This window comes from Seriola aureovittata, chromosome 9, assembly GCF_021018895.1.
Source record: "Seriola aureovittata isolate HTS-2021-v1 ecotype China chromosome 9, ASM2101889v1, whole genome shotgun sequence".
In the NCBI taxonomy this organism is placed as follows: domain Eukaryota; kingdom Metazoa; phylum Chordata; class Actinopteri; order Carangiformes; family Carangidae; genus Seriola; species Seriola aureovittata.
The window spans coordinates 25,673,957-25,688,134 of record NC_079372.1 but is presented as its reverse complement, the minus strand read 5'-3'; the positions used below and the strand labels follow the sequence as shown (position 1 = coordinate 25,688,134).

Sequence of the window (14,178 nt, the reverse complement as noted above, 5' to 3'; positions counted from 1 at the left end):
GACTAACCCAGCAACACGCAGACATAAACACAGGAGAACATTCTGTCTTTCTAATGTGGAAGTTCACACTAATGCTCACGCATATGCACACCATCACACGCCTAATATGTTGTGCACGCACTCACACAAACATGTATGTGTTGGCTTGTGAAAGATTTGCATGAGTGCACGTGGGCATCCATGTTAATCCACTGCACGTTTGGGCTCATGTGCATGCTCACATGCACACAGGCACAAACTGTAACAACAGAATGATCTGTTGAGCATTTCTGATATAGTTTTAATGCTTTTTGTCCACTGAGATGGAAGGAGGGCAGTGGAGATGTGACACGTCTGGACTGTTGATGACAGTGAGATTGAAAGCAGAGAAATGCACGTCCTGCTCATTTTCCTTTTTAGGCTCCTTGGACTGATTTCAGTATTTCTTAGACTATTCAGCAAAAAATTAAATTAAAATAAGATAGAATAAACATTTAGGAAGATTTAAAAAAGATTAACAGAAAATATGATTTAGAATTTTGCTGACTACTGCCGTGGCTCAGCTGCGTAGTTTAGATTGAGAAATATTACTGTGATTCATTTTTATGGCAAATAGCAGTTTAACAGTGTTTGTATGTGTCAGTAAAGCTTATTGAAGTTCAGAGGTAGATCGAGGAGTTTCTGTGTAGCAGTGTTAAACACAAAACCAATTTTGTGTCATCACAGCGGAAGTGACAGCCCCTGCTGCCTGAAATGAATCACCAACCTGAAAAGTAAAATTATTAGAGCTGTTTTCCCCCATAGAAAATATTCTCTCTTGTTCATAAAAGTCAAAATGACAGGAAGTAAACTCTTTTTAAGAAGTCAGTTTTGACATAGTTCACCCTCTGTTTATGTGTGTGGTTCTAGACTCAGGATTTCATTACTAGAGTTTCTCCTGTTGACCCACTTTGTGCCCACTACCAGTTTTGTCTGCTGCGGAGCTGAAATTTGAAATGTATTGACAAAAACCCGAGTGGACAAAAAGCTCAATCCAGACAGTCAAGTGTGGAGGCTCTTGCACGGGCCTCATAACTCTGTCTAGCTCATGCAAAAGCAGGCACGTGCCTCAAGTGTGCGCGACCTTGCTGCCTAGCTCTGCCTGTCTGTGTGCGGATTGAGAGCAAACGGGGCTTTGCTTGTGAGTGAGCCCTCCCCTGGTTTAATGATCAGGCCAACAGGGTCAGACAGAAGGGAACAGAACTGAGCAGAACATCGTCTGGCTGCCAGGGTGTCTGCTCGGCTCGCCGACTGTCTGCTCATTCTATGAGACTGCCTGATTTTGCTAACGATGAGGACTGCAGGTCAGACACAACAAACTGAGGCTCAGTCTTGATTGCTGGTGCTCAACAGTTTGACCTTTGGTAACCTGCAGATGCAGGTAACAGAAACTGCACAGATCATTTGCTTGACAAAAGAGTCTTAACGGCTTTTATAATAAGTTGGACTCATGCTGGACCCGCAACTTTACTTTTTTTGTTCACTCATTTCTCTCGTAGCATCATTTTTATTGTAAAGACCAAAAGTGCAGAGCCAGTCAAAATAAAACTTAAATTCTTAAACACTGGCTCTGCACTGCAGACTGAGAGGTCCAGGGTTGTCGCCTGCGTCACTTGTGAACGTCAGTAACCAGACTTAAAATATTCCTGACCAGAAGCAGCGATTTGGAGAACAGGCGGAAGTGTGTGTATGTGTGTGTGTCTTGAGTGTGTCACAACCAACCTTCAGACAGAAACACCAAATGTCTCTGTGACCTTTCGGTTAGTAGCGGTTAGTGTCTGAACGCGTGCTCCCTCGCTGTTTTATATTTTCTGTATTTATAAAGGAACGTGCTCCCTGGTGACTGTTTCATGTCCATATTCATAATCATTCACTGAAAATAAAATGCATTCATTCCGAGCACATGTTCAGGGTTTGCACTAGCACTTTGCACGCTCATTGAGGGAGAGACAAACAAAGTTTTATTTTATTATTTAGTTCTGATGCATGTTGATCCATTTAAGTGTGTGTCTGACAGTGAGGGGAATCTGCTCTCACTGGGTGGTGGCATGCGTCATGAAGTCCAAAACACACACACATAGACACTTTTTCATCCCCACACACACACACACACATACACACACACACTCTTATCATTGGCTATTTTTAACATGAACTATTCCAACAGAGTTCCCATTCAAAACAATGTTGATGTTCTGTTGTCGTCGAAGCTTTTGACGTCAAGCAGGGACTCGCACACCTGAGCACCAAAAAATACCAAGCACGTGAACAAGGGAAGGATCTTAGGGTAAAAGTGGAACGAGTAAACTCAGCTGTTTGCTTCATGATTCAGGAGTAAAATTAGGTCGGTTATAAATCTTTGTCCACCTCTTCGCTGTCTTCTCTCTTCAGGTTTCTCCTCCAGTGTTTGGAGGATCTGGACGCCAACCTTCGGAAACTGAACTCCCGCCTTTTTGTCATCAGGGGCCAACCAGCCAACGTGTTCCCACGGCTCTTTAAGGTCAGCAGCCACTGAAAATGAACAACAATTTAAACAAGGCAAAAAGTTGCTGGGTCCAGCTTCTCTTAACATTGAGATTTTCTGTTATATATCATTGTAAATGTGTTTTCTTGTCTGGGTTGTGGGAAGTGTTGACAAGCAAACCCGTCTTTCTCTCTGTCTCAGGAGTGGAAGATCTCTCGGCTAACCTTCGAATACGACTCGGAGCCTTTCGGGAAGGAGAGGGACGCTGCCATCAAGAAGCTGGCCATGGAGGCAGGGGTGGAGGTCAACGTCAAGATATCGCACACCCTCTATGACCTGGACAAGTGAGGAAAACACACACACACACACACACACACACACAAACACAGTGGGAAAGACATACATGGCATGATGCTGGATTGTTGTGGTGAGTCCTGCAGCCTCTATATTATTTTCTATGCATCTTATAAGGATGTCAACCAACATCTAGCATCTATACATTTTTCTTTTTAAGGTTGGGATCAGCTCCTTAATGTGTTTCAAAGCTGACGGCAGTAGTAATGTATTTACACTGAAAGCTCATGCATAAACTTTACTTCATATGCAAGTGTTACCTTTGTTATTTTTTTTAATTAATTAACTGTATATTTTAAATACAGTCTTCCAAAATGCTGTTTAAACTCTACATTAAACCATGTGAGCTGAGAGCAGGCAGAACTCCCTGCCTGAGGCTAAGTCCCACTGCGGGCAGCAGTGCCACCTGTAGTCCATGCAGAGTGAGACAGGAACACGAAAATCTCCTCTGACACCTGTTGTAACAGAGAGGGGGCAGATGGTGGATGGCAGTGGAAACCCAGTTTAACAGATCTTTATTTATTTTATGATGATCTTTTCAGATTTTAGGCATTTGTCATCACACATTTTGACTTTGCATGGCAGAGAAATCACAGCTAAAACCAATGGAACTAATGGCTCAATTCCAGTAGGGAACTAGCTCACCTAAATGAAAAGCCTGACCTAGTACACCTGTGCATGTCGTGCTCTGAGAGGTCAAAATGTTGTGAAAATGTTTAATGACCATTTGAAATGAATTTTGTTCAGAAAATCGTTAACTTTTTCTTTCAGCATCAGAAAAAATGTGATCTCTCTCTTGTGCAGATAATGAATTTGATTTTAAATTTCAAATGTGACCGATCCCTGATCTCTGAGCCCTGTCTCCTCTCCAGGATCATAGAGCTGAATGGCGGGCAGCCTCCTCTCACCTACAAGCGTTTCCAGACCCTGATCAGTCGACTGGATCCTCCGGAGATGCCCGTGGAGACGCTGTCAGACACCCTGATGGGCCACTGCGTCACCCCCATCTCTGAGGACCACGGAGACAAGTATGGGGTCCCATCCCTGGAGGAGCTAGGTAAGAAAACAAACGCACACTCCTGAATGTAGACAAGTGCAGACCTGCACAGACAAAATGCAGGTGTGTTTTTAGCAGTTGGAGAGCATACCACCTCAGACCAACACCTGTAGTAACAAAAATAGACATATAATAGCTCAATAGCTTAGTTCCATTAAGGCTACAAACAACCCATAATGCAACACTGTGGGAGCCAGTGAGAAAGAAATAATTAACGATGTGCACTCATTAGCCCTCCTTAATCCACTTTCTCTATTTAAAGGTACATCTCTAAACCCTCCCTATTGGATTAATCAGGTGTACCCGAGGTTCTGTCCAGTTTTCTTCTTTCCGTTCACAGAAGGTTACAGTCCATTCATATTATTAGCTCCACTAAAGCCATCTGCTGCTTACACCTGTGCAGCTATTGCACTAATGAATAAGATATTTAAAGTGTTAACCCTCTAATTCCATCAGTGCAGATGTCTGGTTTCTCTCTGTAAAGGTTTTATTCCACACCAACTGTTACTTGTCCCCTAAATTAGCCCGGTAACATACTAAGTGCTCGGCCAGTCCAGCTGTCTGGTTTCCATTCACAGACGGCCGCTGCCCCATTCACAATCTGATGGTGCTGCCACCATCTGCTGCTCACACTTGTACACAGTGTCCCTAATGAACCTGATGGGTGACCTGCTAAGAACTGGTGAACTAAGAAAGACACCCGCCCAGAATAAGTTTTATCTGACAAGATCATGAAGATAGATTGTGTGTAGAAATATGAATAAATCAAGTACAGTTTGAAACATTCGGTGTAGAGTTTAGAAGACTTATAATTTCTCAAATGCTAGACAAGGCTTGTCTAGTTTAGATTTTTAGGTTAAAAGGTGAGTGTGTAGAGTAACACATCTATCAATGTTGAACCGTTGCAATGCGAGTACTCTATTCTGTCATGGATACGTTTTCATCTTTTAAATTTCCATTGTGGGAAGTTTTGAGGGCACCATATAAGGCGCATTGATTTTACACTTAGAATGGAAGGATGGAAATGTAGCGCGCTGGATGGCAAATAATCAAATAAATAATCTACTTCCTTTTCACTTCACCAAAAGCTTCACAAATTAAAAAAAAAATTAATTCAAACTCCGGCGTAGATTTAAACCCTAATCTTAACTTTTTTGAGTTCCAAAGGACAAAAAGTGAAAAGAGCCTCTTGTTGTGTTGAACACTACAGAATGTGACTGGGATCAAAGTGATTATACACATCTCTTATATCTCTTACTTCATAAGAGTGGATTTAGTGTCGAAAATCAGTTTTATTCATGAATAATAAGATGACAGTGTGGGATGGGAGTCATTGCTTAAGAGCTCCTATTTAAAGCTATTGACCAGTACTGATCACTCGTCACCTGCAGATGGCTCAGACACTAAATTTCATACACTTCTTTTTCATTTTAGTTTTGTAGATATTATATGATCAGGCCGGGCTGGTAACCCTCATGTTGTTCGGCTTTGTAGTGCAGTATGGTGGAAATGTTTTCATTCGGTTTTCCCACTGTTCCTCTGATAAAGGAACCGCTGCCACTGTTGGTCTGAGGATGTGACTCTTACACAGTGGGTTCAGAGATGAACGCAATTATACAACAGTTACCCAAGCTTATGTATTCCTTGTACAATGACAGGTCACCAGCTAATTCCGCGATTATCAAAAGATGAAGCGAGGCGACCCGATCCGCGCAGTGATGCTTTGTAGTGGGTATTAGCTGGTTGCCTTCGTGTTGTGTAACATTTTATTTAGTGTTTGTGACATAACTGAAGGATTGTTGAATCATTCAACACGCGGGTACGACGCAGTTGTAAACCAGAGAAGTGATTCATGTGAATGTTTTCAGGCTTTGACATTGAGGGCCTGCCCTCAGCGGTGTGGCCAGGAGGAGAGACCGAGGCTCTGACCAGGATAGAGCGCCACCTGGAGAGAAAAGTAAGTTCCATTCATTCTCGTATTGACATAGTTTTCATTCGTAACCTTTAAAAACTTATTTAAATTGTCCCGTGCAGCTCTTTTATTCACCACTTTACCATCTCTCCCTCCCTCTCCTCTTCTATTTTTCTTCTTTTCCAGGCATGGGTGGCTAATTTTGAGCGCCCCAGGATGAACGCCAACTCGTTACTGGCCAGCCCAACAGGCCTCAGCCCCTACCTGCGCTTCGGATGCCTCTCCTGTCGCCTCTTCTACTTCAAGCTGACTGACCTCTACCGCAAGGTCAGTGCACAACTCCCCCACTTAGAGTGAGGCTTTCTGATATCAGCTGCTACGGCAGTGTGTGAAATTATTACGACAATCGAGAAGGATCCCTCGTTGATGCGCAACACACTGTCTTATAACGTGATCTTAAATCTTTGGGGCTGGGGAGGATATCAAGTCATTTTAAGTCAACATTTTGCACTTGTGTCATCGTCATTTTGGCCTAATATTTTTATTCCTGGTGTGTTTGTTTGTATCCAGGTGAAGAAGAACAGCTCCCCTCCGCTCTCTCTGTACGGCCAGTTACTATGGCGCGAGTTCTTCTACACGGCGGCGACGAACAACCCACGTTTTGACAAGATGGAGGGTAACCCCATCTGCGTCCGCATCCCCTGGGACAAAAACCCAGAAGCGCTCGCCAAGTGGGCCGAGGCCAAGACGGGCTTTCCCTGGATAGACGCTATCATGACTCAGCTGAGGCAGGAGGGCTGGATCCATCACTTGGCCAGGCACGCAGTGGCCTGCTTCCTCACCAGGGGCGACCTGTGGATCAGCTGGGAGGAAGGGATGAAGGTGAGAAAACCGTGGATCAGGCGGGACGATGCAAAAAGGGAAAAGAAAGTCATGAACGGCATATCTCAATGCTTTGAGGGAATTTCTTCAAATTTGGTAGAAACATTCACCTGGATTCAAAGATGACCTGATATGATTTTGATGGTCAAAGATCAAGGTTACTATGATGTCACAAAACACAGTTTTTGCCTTGTGTACACAATATCTTGGGAACTCCTCAAGGAAATCCCTTCCAATTTGAATGTTTGTGCCCAATTTGAAGAAATTCCTTCAAGGCGTTACTGAAATATCGCGTTCACAAGAATGGGATGGCGCCTCTGGTAACAAACACATTTAGCGAGTCAGTGTCATTTTGTAAATGCTGAAAAAGCAAAAACGTGTTGTCTCCGCCCTGCTGCAGGTCTTTGAGGAGCTGCTTCTAGATGCAGACTGGAGCGTGAACGCAGGCAGCTGGATGTGGCTGTCCTGCAGTTCATTCTTCCAGCAGTTTTTCCACTGCTACTGCCCCGTGGGCTTCGGACGGCGCACCGACCCCAACGGGGACTTCATCAGGTGGGTACCTTTCCCGGCATTACCCCTTGGTGCCAACAACTGACCCCCCCGCGCACACACCCCACACTCCCCCACGCCCCCAACCAACCAACCCCGCCACTCCCCCACCCCATCTGTATGCTGAATGGCACCCCTCCTCCCTCTGTCTCTCTGAACTGCACAAACTTAGAAGTACTGAGAGGGCAACAAAGACTTGAAAATGAGTAGAGAGTGCAGATCTTTTGAGTGACGTATTTAGATGGTTCTAAGAGTAAACACGCACTCATATGCACACACAAACACCAACAGACACACACAGCTGATAGACAGTGACAGGCTTAATTTACCAGACAAAGGCAGAGCGAGAGATGGAGGGAGGGATAAAGGGAGACCTCCAGGTCTTTGGGTAAGTGAATGAAAAGAGAATAAACATCCCTCCTCTCCTCTTCTTATTTTTGCCCATTGGCCTGTTTTCTCTTCTGTTCAAACTTCAGCACTTTAGTTTTGGAATCAGGCATGTCTTTTGTAATAATCTCAGTGTTCACAGTGAACTTCTCTGCGTGCATTTTTTAATTGTTTGTGAATATCTGTTTGGTGATTTTGTACGCGTGCGTATCTTTAGTTACTGTTGCCACCAGATGATTTTTTTTTTTTTTTTTTTTTTTTTTTTTTTTTACTGCAAAGGCGTAGATTAATTCTTTTCTCTTTCTGGATGTGGCTCTGTGTTTGTGTTCTGGCTCATCTGTTTTTTGGGGGGACTGGGGGAAAAGTTCAGCTATCCCTCTCCCCTTCGGAGATTGTAGCTGATTGCTTTTAAGATGATTGGCCGTTCTCACGCCCCTCCACCCAGGTGCAGCCGGGCTTCCAGCCAGGGCTGCCTTGGATGGAAGTCGGGGGTCGAGCTGAGACATCGGTGGCCGTTTGTTTTTTACTTACCTGATCAACCCTGAGGGACGGGACATGCTTGCACCCCAGCAGCACCCTCTGGGCAGGTTTGTAACTCGGTAGCGTCTCATTTCGTCAAAAAGGGATTCTGACCGTTTGGTAGGGAAATCAAACGCCTTGCCTGCATTCGTTAGGTAGAGAACTATGAAACATTCCCCGGAGGGTAGCGAGGAGAGTGTTGGACCAGCTGTAGCTGCCATAGCAGTGATGCACGGTTGGCGCCGGTACTCGTTACCTGTGCTGTGCCACGCGAGCCGGTCCATTGTCCAGGCTCTGGGCAAAGCCCCTCATCCAACCCTTTGTGAAATGTTCAGTGGTGCTCTCTTATTTGAATGCAGCCCTGCCAGTTCAGGTGGACCTGGAGCAGTAGCTGGCTAATAAACGCCCTGAGATACACACACACACACACACGCACGCACGCACACACACACACACACACACACACGCACACACACACACACATATATGCAACTTTCATCTTAGTAGAACTTCTGTCCTGAATTGTATTCATATGCATCGCAGAAAGAGGACATGATGCAAAGTAAGAAAGTGGTAAAATTATGATAAAATAATGAAATTAGCCACTTTACTGTCAATAAACTGACATGGGTCCAAGTTCAAATGCTTATCCATAGTATATATTTATATAAAGTATAATGCAAACAACACAAGACTAATTAAAAAAAAGTATATGAGCAGCAAACGCACATCATATTAAAATATTACAATAAAGCAAAAAGGATATTAAATTTTATTTTACCTTGTATCTGAACACACCACCTCTCACACTCACTTCCTGAAACACCACCTACTAGGACCGCCTACTACTGGCAGGTTGCGGGTATTCCTGGCAAAAGGGTTGTGGTTCCTTTTGGTGAAATGAGGGTGTCCCCGAGTGGGCCAGCCCAGAGCGTGGTGCTGTGGCTGTGGGAGGGGACAGTCAGCAAGGGGGCTGTCGGCCCGCTGACCACTTAAAAGACAACCACCACAGTCTGAAGGACGGGGGCAGGAGGGGCAGGCAAGAGCTCTTTTCTCAGTCCACCACTGTCTGATCATGGGGGGGGGGGGCTGGAGCTGTGAGGTATAATGGAAGACTTCTGTCATCGACCAGGAAGTTTAAGTGTTATTTTATGTATACATGTAGCTTTAGTCTCCTTTTTTAAAGACTGACGTAAACTGAGGACACAGGGACATTGGTGCTGAGCTTTTTTTAATTTACTTTTTTATTTGCCACTGTTGCCATTTTTTTTTTTTTTTTTTTTTTTTGGTGATGTGAAAGAAAGAAAAGGACAGATCTCTCGATGGCAGAACTTTTCCACCATACACCTGCTCTGGTCGGGGGTGGGGGGAGGGCTGCGGGTGGATGGGGCTCAATACACTCTGTTTTCTAACGGCGTGTTACAGTAGACGTCTCCTAGCATCATCAACCCAATCGGCAGTGGTCTCTCTAGCGACTGGGCGATCTCCGTAAGCAACCGGAGCGTTGTCCGTCATGTGTGCGTGCCAGTCCACAAGGCTGCACCACCCCTGCCCACGCCCCGCCCTCTCTCTGCCCGTCAGTGCCGTACTGTGCCGCTTCCCACAGTTCCACTCGCCCCCTCCTCTGTCCTGTCTGTCTCCCCTCCTCAGACTCGGTAAGGTCGGACCAAGTGCAGTAGGTAGGTTACCTCTCTTTGTCACACGGAGCAAATCCACGACAGCCCAAAGGAAAACCTAAGCACAAAAACTTCAGCAGGTTGGAACAGTATTGTGAGCTGAATTCTCTGCTTTGTTGCAGTCAGGGTTTCATTGGCTTCATCTCCTGGAGGTTCACACATTTTTTCCTTTTTTTTTTTTTTTTTTGTCTGCGGTGTGGCTGCTATCACACCAACTTATTGTAAAAAGTTGTTCGGGAGCACAGCCCCTTGTTTTTATTGACCTATAGTCCTCACTGTGCACTGTGGCGCTAACTCGCCTCAGTGCCGGAGTCTCCAAAAGTGTAGAGCAGTGACTTTGTACTCATACTCTCATGTACTGCAGCCATACTGTGCAGTGTTGTGGTTGTTTGTAGCTTTCATTTTGTTGCAACTATTTCCCATAATACTTGTAAGCATGAAGTGCTGAAGACCAGCATGCTGTTCTCAGTTACAGTACATTCACTGGCTGTAAAAATAAAACAAATGTATCTTATTTCAGTAAGTTATAATTTTCTTACAAAAACACAGTTTGTACTGAATTTTGTAGTTGACATAGTATTAATAAAATTGTAGTTATTCACTAGTTTTGAATATTATAACTACTAAGATATATTTCTAACTTGTTTTTAAAGAATAACCTTTTGCGTGCCTGCATCACTCCCACCCCCAACCCCCTGATTTACTCCACATGTAACGGTGTAGCCGTCCATGTCCTGCTGATACAAGCTGGCGTATCTAATGTCTCCCTGTGCTTCCAGACGATACTTACCTGTCCTCCGAGGTTTCCCCGCTAAGTTCATCTACGACCCGTGGAACGCTCCGGAGTCCGTGCAGGCAGCCGCCAAGTGCATCATCGGCGTCCATTACCCGAAGCCCATGGTGCATCACGCCGAGGCGAGCCGACTCAACATCGAGAGAATGAAACAGATCTACCAGCAACTTAGCCGATACAGAGGACTGGGTGAGAGAACAATTAACTGACAATTTTACTACCACTAATATTTGGCATGGTGGTGCGAAATGCTCCATGTATAATTGGTGGGGCTAAAGACCATTAAGAAAATAAAATAAAACCAACAACCAATCAGTAAAAATAAGATATGTAAAATAAACTATTAAAGAGTAGGAATAAAATATGATTAAATAAAATAATAATTAGACCAATAAGATAATAAGACAAATAAAACCAATAAAAGGAATACAAATAAAATGGTTCCAAATGACCTGTGGGGTCTAGCTGGTTCATAGCTCACAAGCAAGTCAGACAGATTCTGAGGTGCAAGACCACGTATGGCCTTAAAAACAAGCATTAAAATATTGAAATAATTTCTAAAATATACTGGAAGCCAATGTAACAACGTCAAAATAAATATTCTCTCTTCTCCAGATGTAAAAACAAACACATGTTATTGTGTCTTTCAGGCCTGCTGGCATCAGTGCCATCCACGAATGGGAACGGCAATGGAGGAATGATGGCCTACTCTCCTGGAGAGCAGCAGCCAGGGACCAACAACAACAACTCACATTGTAAGTCCATTTTGAACAAAGAACGACGTGAAGTGTCTTGTGAACAAAGAGATGGTTACACGTCTTCTTTGGTGGTGTTTTCCCAGTGCCTGGAGTGTCGGGGAGCTCCGTTGCGACGGGTAACGGCAGCGGGAGCATCCTACTCAACTTTGACAACGAGGAACAGACGCGGCCCAGCAGCGTTGGGCAACAGCAACAGCGACTGCAACCGCTGCCACATCAACAACAACAACAACAACAACAACAGCAACAGCAACAACAGCATGGTGGGTCATCATCTGACATCTCATTTCTACAATTACCACAGCAGCACTATTGGCCTTCCTCACTGCACCTCAGAACTACAAGCAGCCTATGCACTAATGAAACTACCTATAATACTTGCTAGTAACTTTGTAGTAGGACCTCAGCTTATGTGGAAAGACAACAAGGTCAGTGACGCTTGTAATTCATCACCCATGTTGCATTCACCACTGGTTCTCGTGACCGACGGATGTGTGCGTCATCGTTTCTACAGGTCTCAGTTTCTACCGTCCAGACGCCAGGCATAAACACAGCAAAAGTGATGCGCTTTTAAACTAAAACGTATGGTGTGGATGCAGGCTGAGATATTTCAACAGCTACTGGCCAGATTGTCATGACATTCACTGTGGAAAGTAATTGGTCTCTAGAAAATTAATACAGGGGCCTAACCATTAGTCTGTCACCAACATTTCATTAACTCTAGTTTTAACATTGTTAAAGTGCTGGTAATGGCTCATGTTTCACTTGCATGACCCAAATTGTCATTTTCTCTTAAACAATGAGAGTGACTTCATTCCTCCACCACGTCTCGACCTTCACAATGACAGAATGACTGGCTTTCCTGTGGAAACTGGAAAAATAACAATAATGTTAACGATGGATAGGAACCAGGATCAATTGATAGCATAATACACATGAATAGAGTTGTCAATTGATGCTTTTTAAAAAGCATGATGCGTGCCAATCTCCACACCGATCAATAGTTAGTAATACATACATACATGCTAATTTGCTAATTTAAAATTAGGTTATATTGTGAATATATGAAGCTTAAGTTTGAGCCCTCTCAATTCTTCTGTTGCAGGATACCACTCAGTGCCAGACGCCAGCCAGACCATCACCAGCAGCCGACTCTACCACGAGTTTGCTGTGCCTCAACACCCAGGTACCAAACAGACAGGATCTGATGCAGCTAACTGTCCTGTGCCACATCGATCCTCAAATCTGAACTGCTTTTTTAACTGTAAAGCTGACAAACTTTAGATGCTCTTAAAATTATCTTCATGCTCCAGTTGTTTATGAAGTACAATTTTGTTTTTGTTTATTGGATTTCAGAAACAGAAATCAAGGGATTAGTGTAGTGTATAGGAATGCTGCCACAAGAGGGTGACATTCTTCCTGTCCATTAGTTGTCACTAGCATGAGGTTCTGCATCACAGAAGATGCATCAAACCAGACCTCACTTCACTCAACATACTGCTGATATGTTGTTCTGATAATGATGAAGTTTTTCTTCTCTCCTGCTCACTCAGGACTCCTCTTGCACACCAGAGGCAGCATCACAGGAAAGCGGGAGCGCGAGTCGGAACGTGACGGGTCAGGAGAGGAAGACCCGGCTTCCTACTCCATGCATAAGATGCAGAGGCAAAGTGCAGAGGTCAGCTTGCTTCCCATTACACCACCCAGGATCTTTAATGTCTCTTGAGATTACATTGAAACTGTCAGAATGACTGATTTATGGTTATTCTCTGACAGTTGAGCTGAAAGGTTTTGTATGTTGCTAAAAAGAAATAAATTAAAATTGCAGAATCATAATGTCTGTCAATGAAGTTAAATGAACAGACCTAAACCAGCAGAGTTTAATGATACTTATACCACAAATATATAGTCTCATTTCTATAAAAAAAAAAAAAAAAAAAGGACAGTAATTTCCTAAAACAGCCGGAAACTGTAGTTTTTAGTAAACGTTACTCGGGCAGGAGGAAAAAGTGCATTTGTAGGTGACTAATTTAAGTGGTGGATTAATCCACAGTATTTGGGGCAGCAGGACTGTGTATGTGGGATTTAGTCAAAAAAGAACTACAGTATGTGTGTGTTGATATAATGAAGGAAGTTCAGGTGATGTGTTTTTAATAGTTTTTGAAAAACGGTGAAGCTCAGAGGAAGAAGATAGATCAGGTGTTGGATATACACATCATACTTGCTAGGAGGATGCATTCATTTTTGGTTTTGGTCTTTTCATGGGATTTGTTGACAAAAAGAAAAAAGAATTATTGTTCTCTTCCTGAGGCCAGATTATTTTGAGATTTGAGAATATTGTTTTACAGTCTTTGATCTTTGCCTGTTCTCAATTTTAGCTCATCAACCACAATTTTTCTTCTCTTGCTGTAAGCTAATCAAAACTGTTAATATACAGTATATAGAGATATGCACCTTCTCAGGCTTGCTTCACTAAAACTAAGCCAGTCAAATCCAACAGTCCTGCAATGCATCCTCCTTTTATGAAGATTATAATGGTCAGTTTTTGTTGAAAGAGAAGTGTTGTTCATTTTGGAGGCTGTAGTTTGTGGTGCTTTTAAATTGTACCGCATTATGCAGAATGCATTGTGTTATTTAGCCTTCCTTCTAAATAAATGCAAATTCAACATGATCTTAAATGATCACACAGTTGAATTAGCATGAGACAACACAAATATATTAAACTGTCAAAGATTCTTTGTTTGTACTGTTGGTAACAGTGAGGGTATTTTGATATCTGTTTGTAAACCAGACTGTTGTAGGCAATGCT

General features: G+C 43.5%; 1 protein-coding gene across 1 annotated transcript in view; it reads left to right on the top strand.

The window, feature by feature from the left end:
• Positions 1–14,178, top strand: part of LOC130174595 (cryptochrome-1-like) — a 30,473-nt gene that overhangs the window by 11,243 nt on the left and 5,052 nt on the right. Inside the window, exons 3-14 of the mRNA XM_056384568.1 lie at positions 2,410–2,518; positions 2,684–2,826; positions 3,709–3,893; positions 5,762–5,850; positions 5,992–6,132; positions 6,376–6,687; positions 7,088–7,239; positions 10,598–10,800; positions 11,262–11,366; positions 11,453–11,632; positions 12,475–12,555; positions 12,923–13,047. Of these exons, the coding sequence (XP_056240543.1) occupies positions 2,410–2,518; positions 2,684–2,826; positions 3,709–3,893; positions 5,762–5,850; positions 5,992–6,132; positions 6,376–6,687; positions 7,088–7,239; positions 10,598–10,800; positions 11,262–11,366; positions 11,453–11,632; positions 12,475–12,555; positions 12,923–13,047 (1,825 nt within the window). The remainder of the gene's footprint in view (positions 1–2,409; positions 2,519–2,683; positions 2,827–3,708; positions 3,894–5,761; positions 5,851–5,991; positions 6,133–6,375; positions 6,688–7,087; positions 7,240–10,597; positions 10,801–11,261; positions 11,367–11,452; positions 11,633–12,474; positions 12,556–12,922; positions 13,048–14,178) is intronic.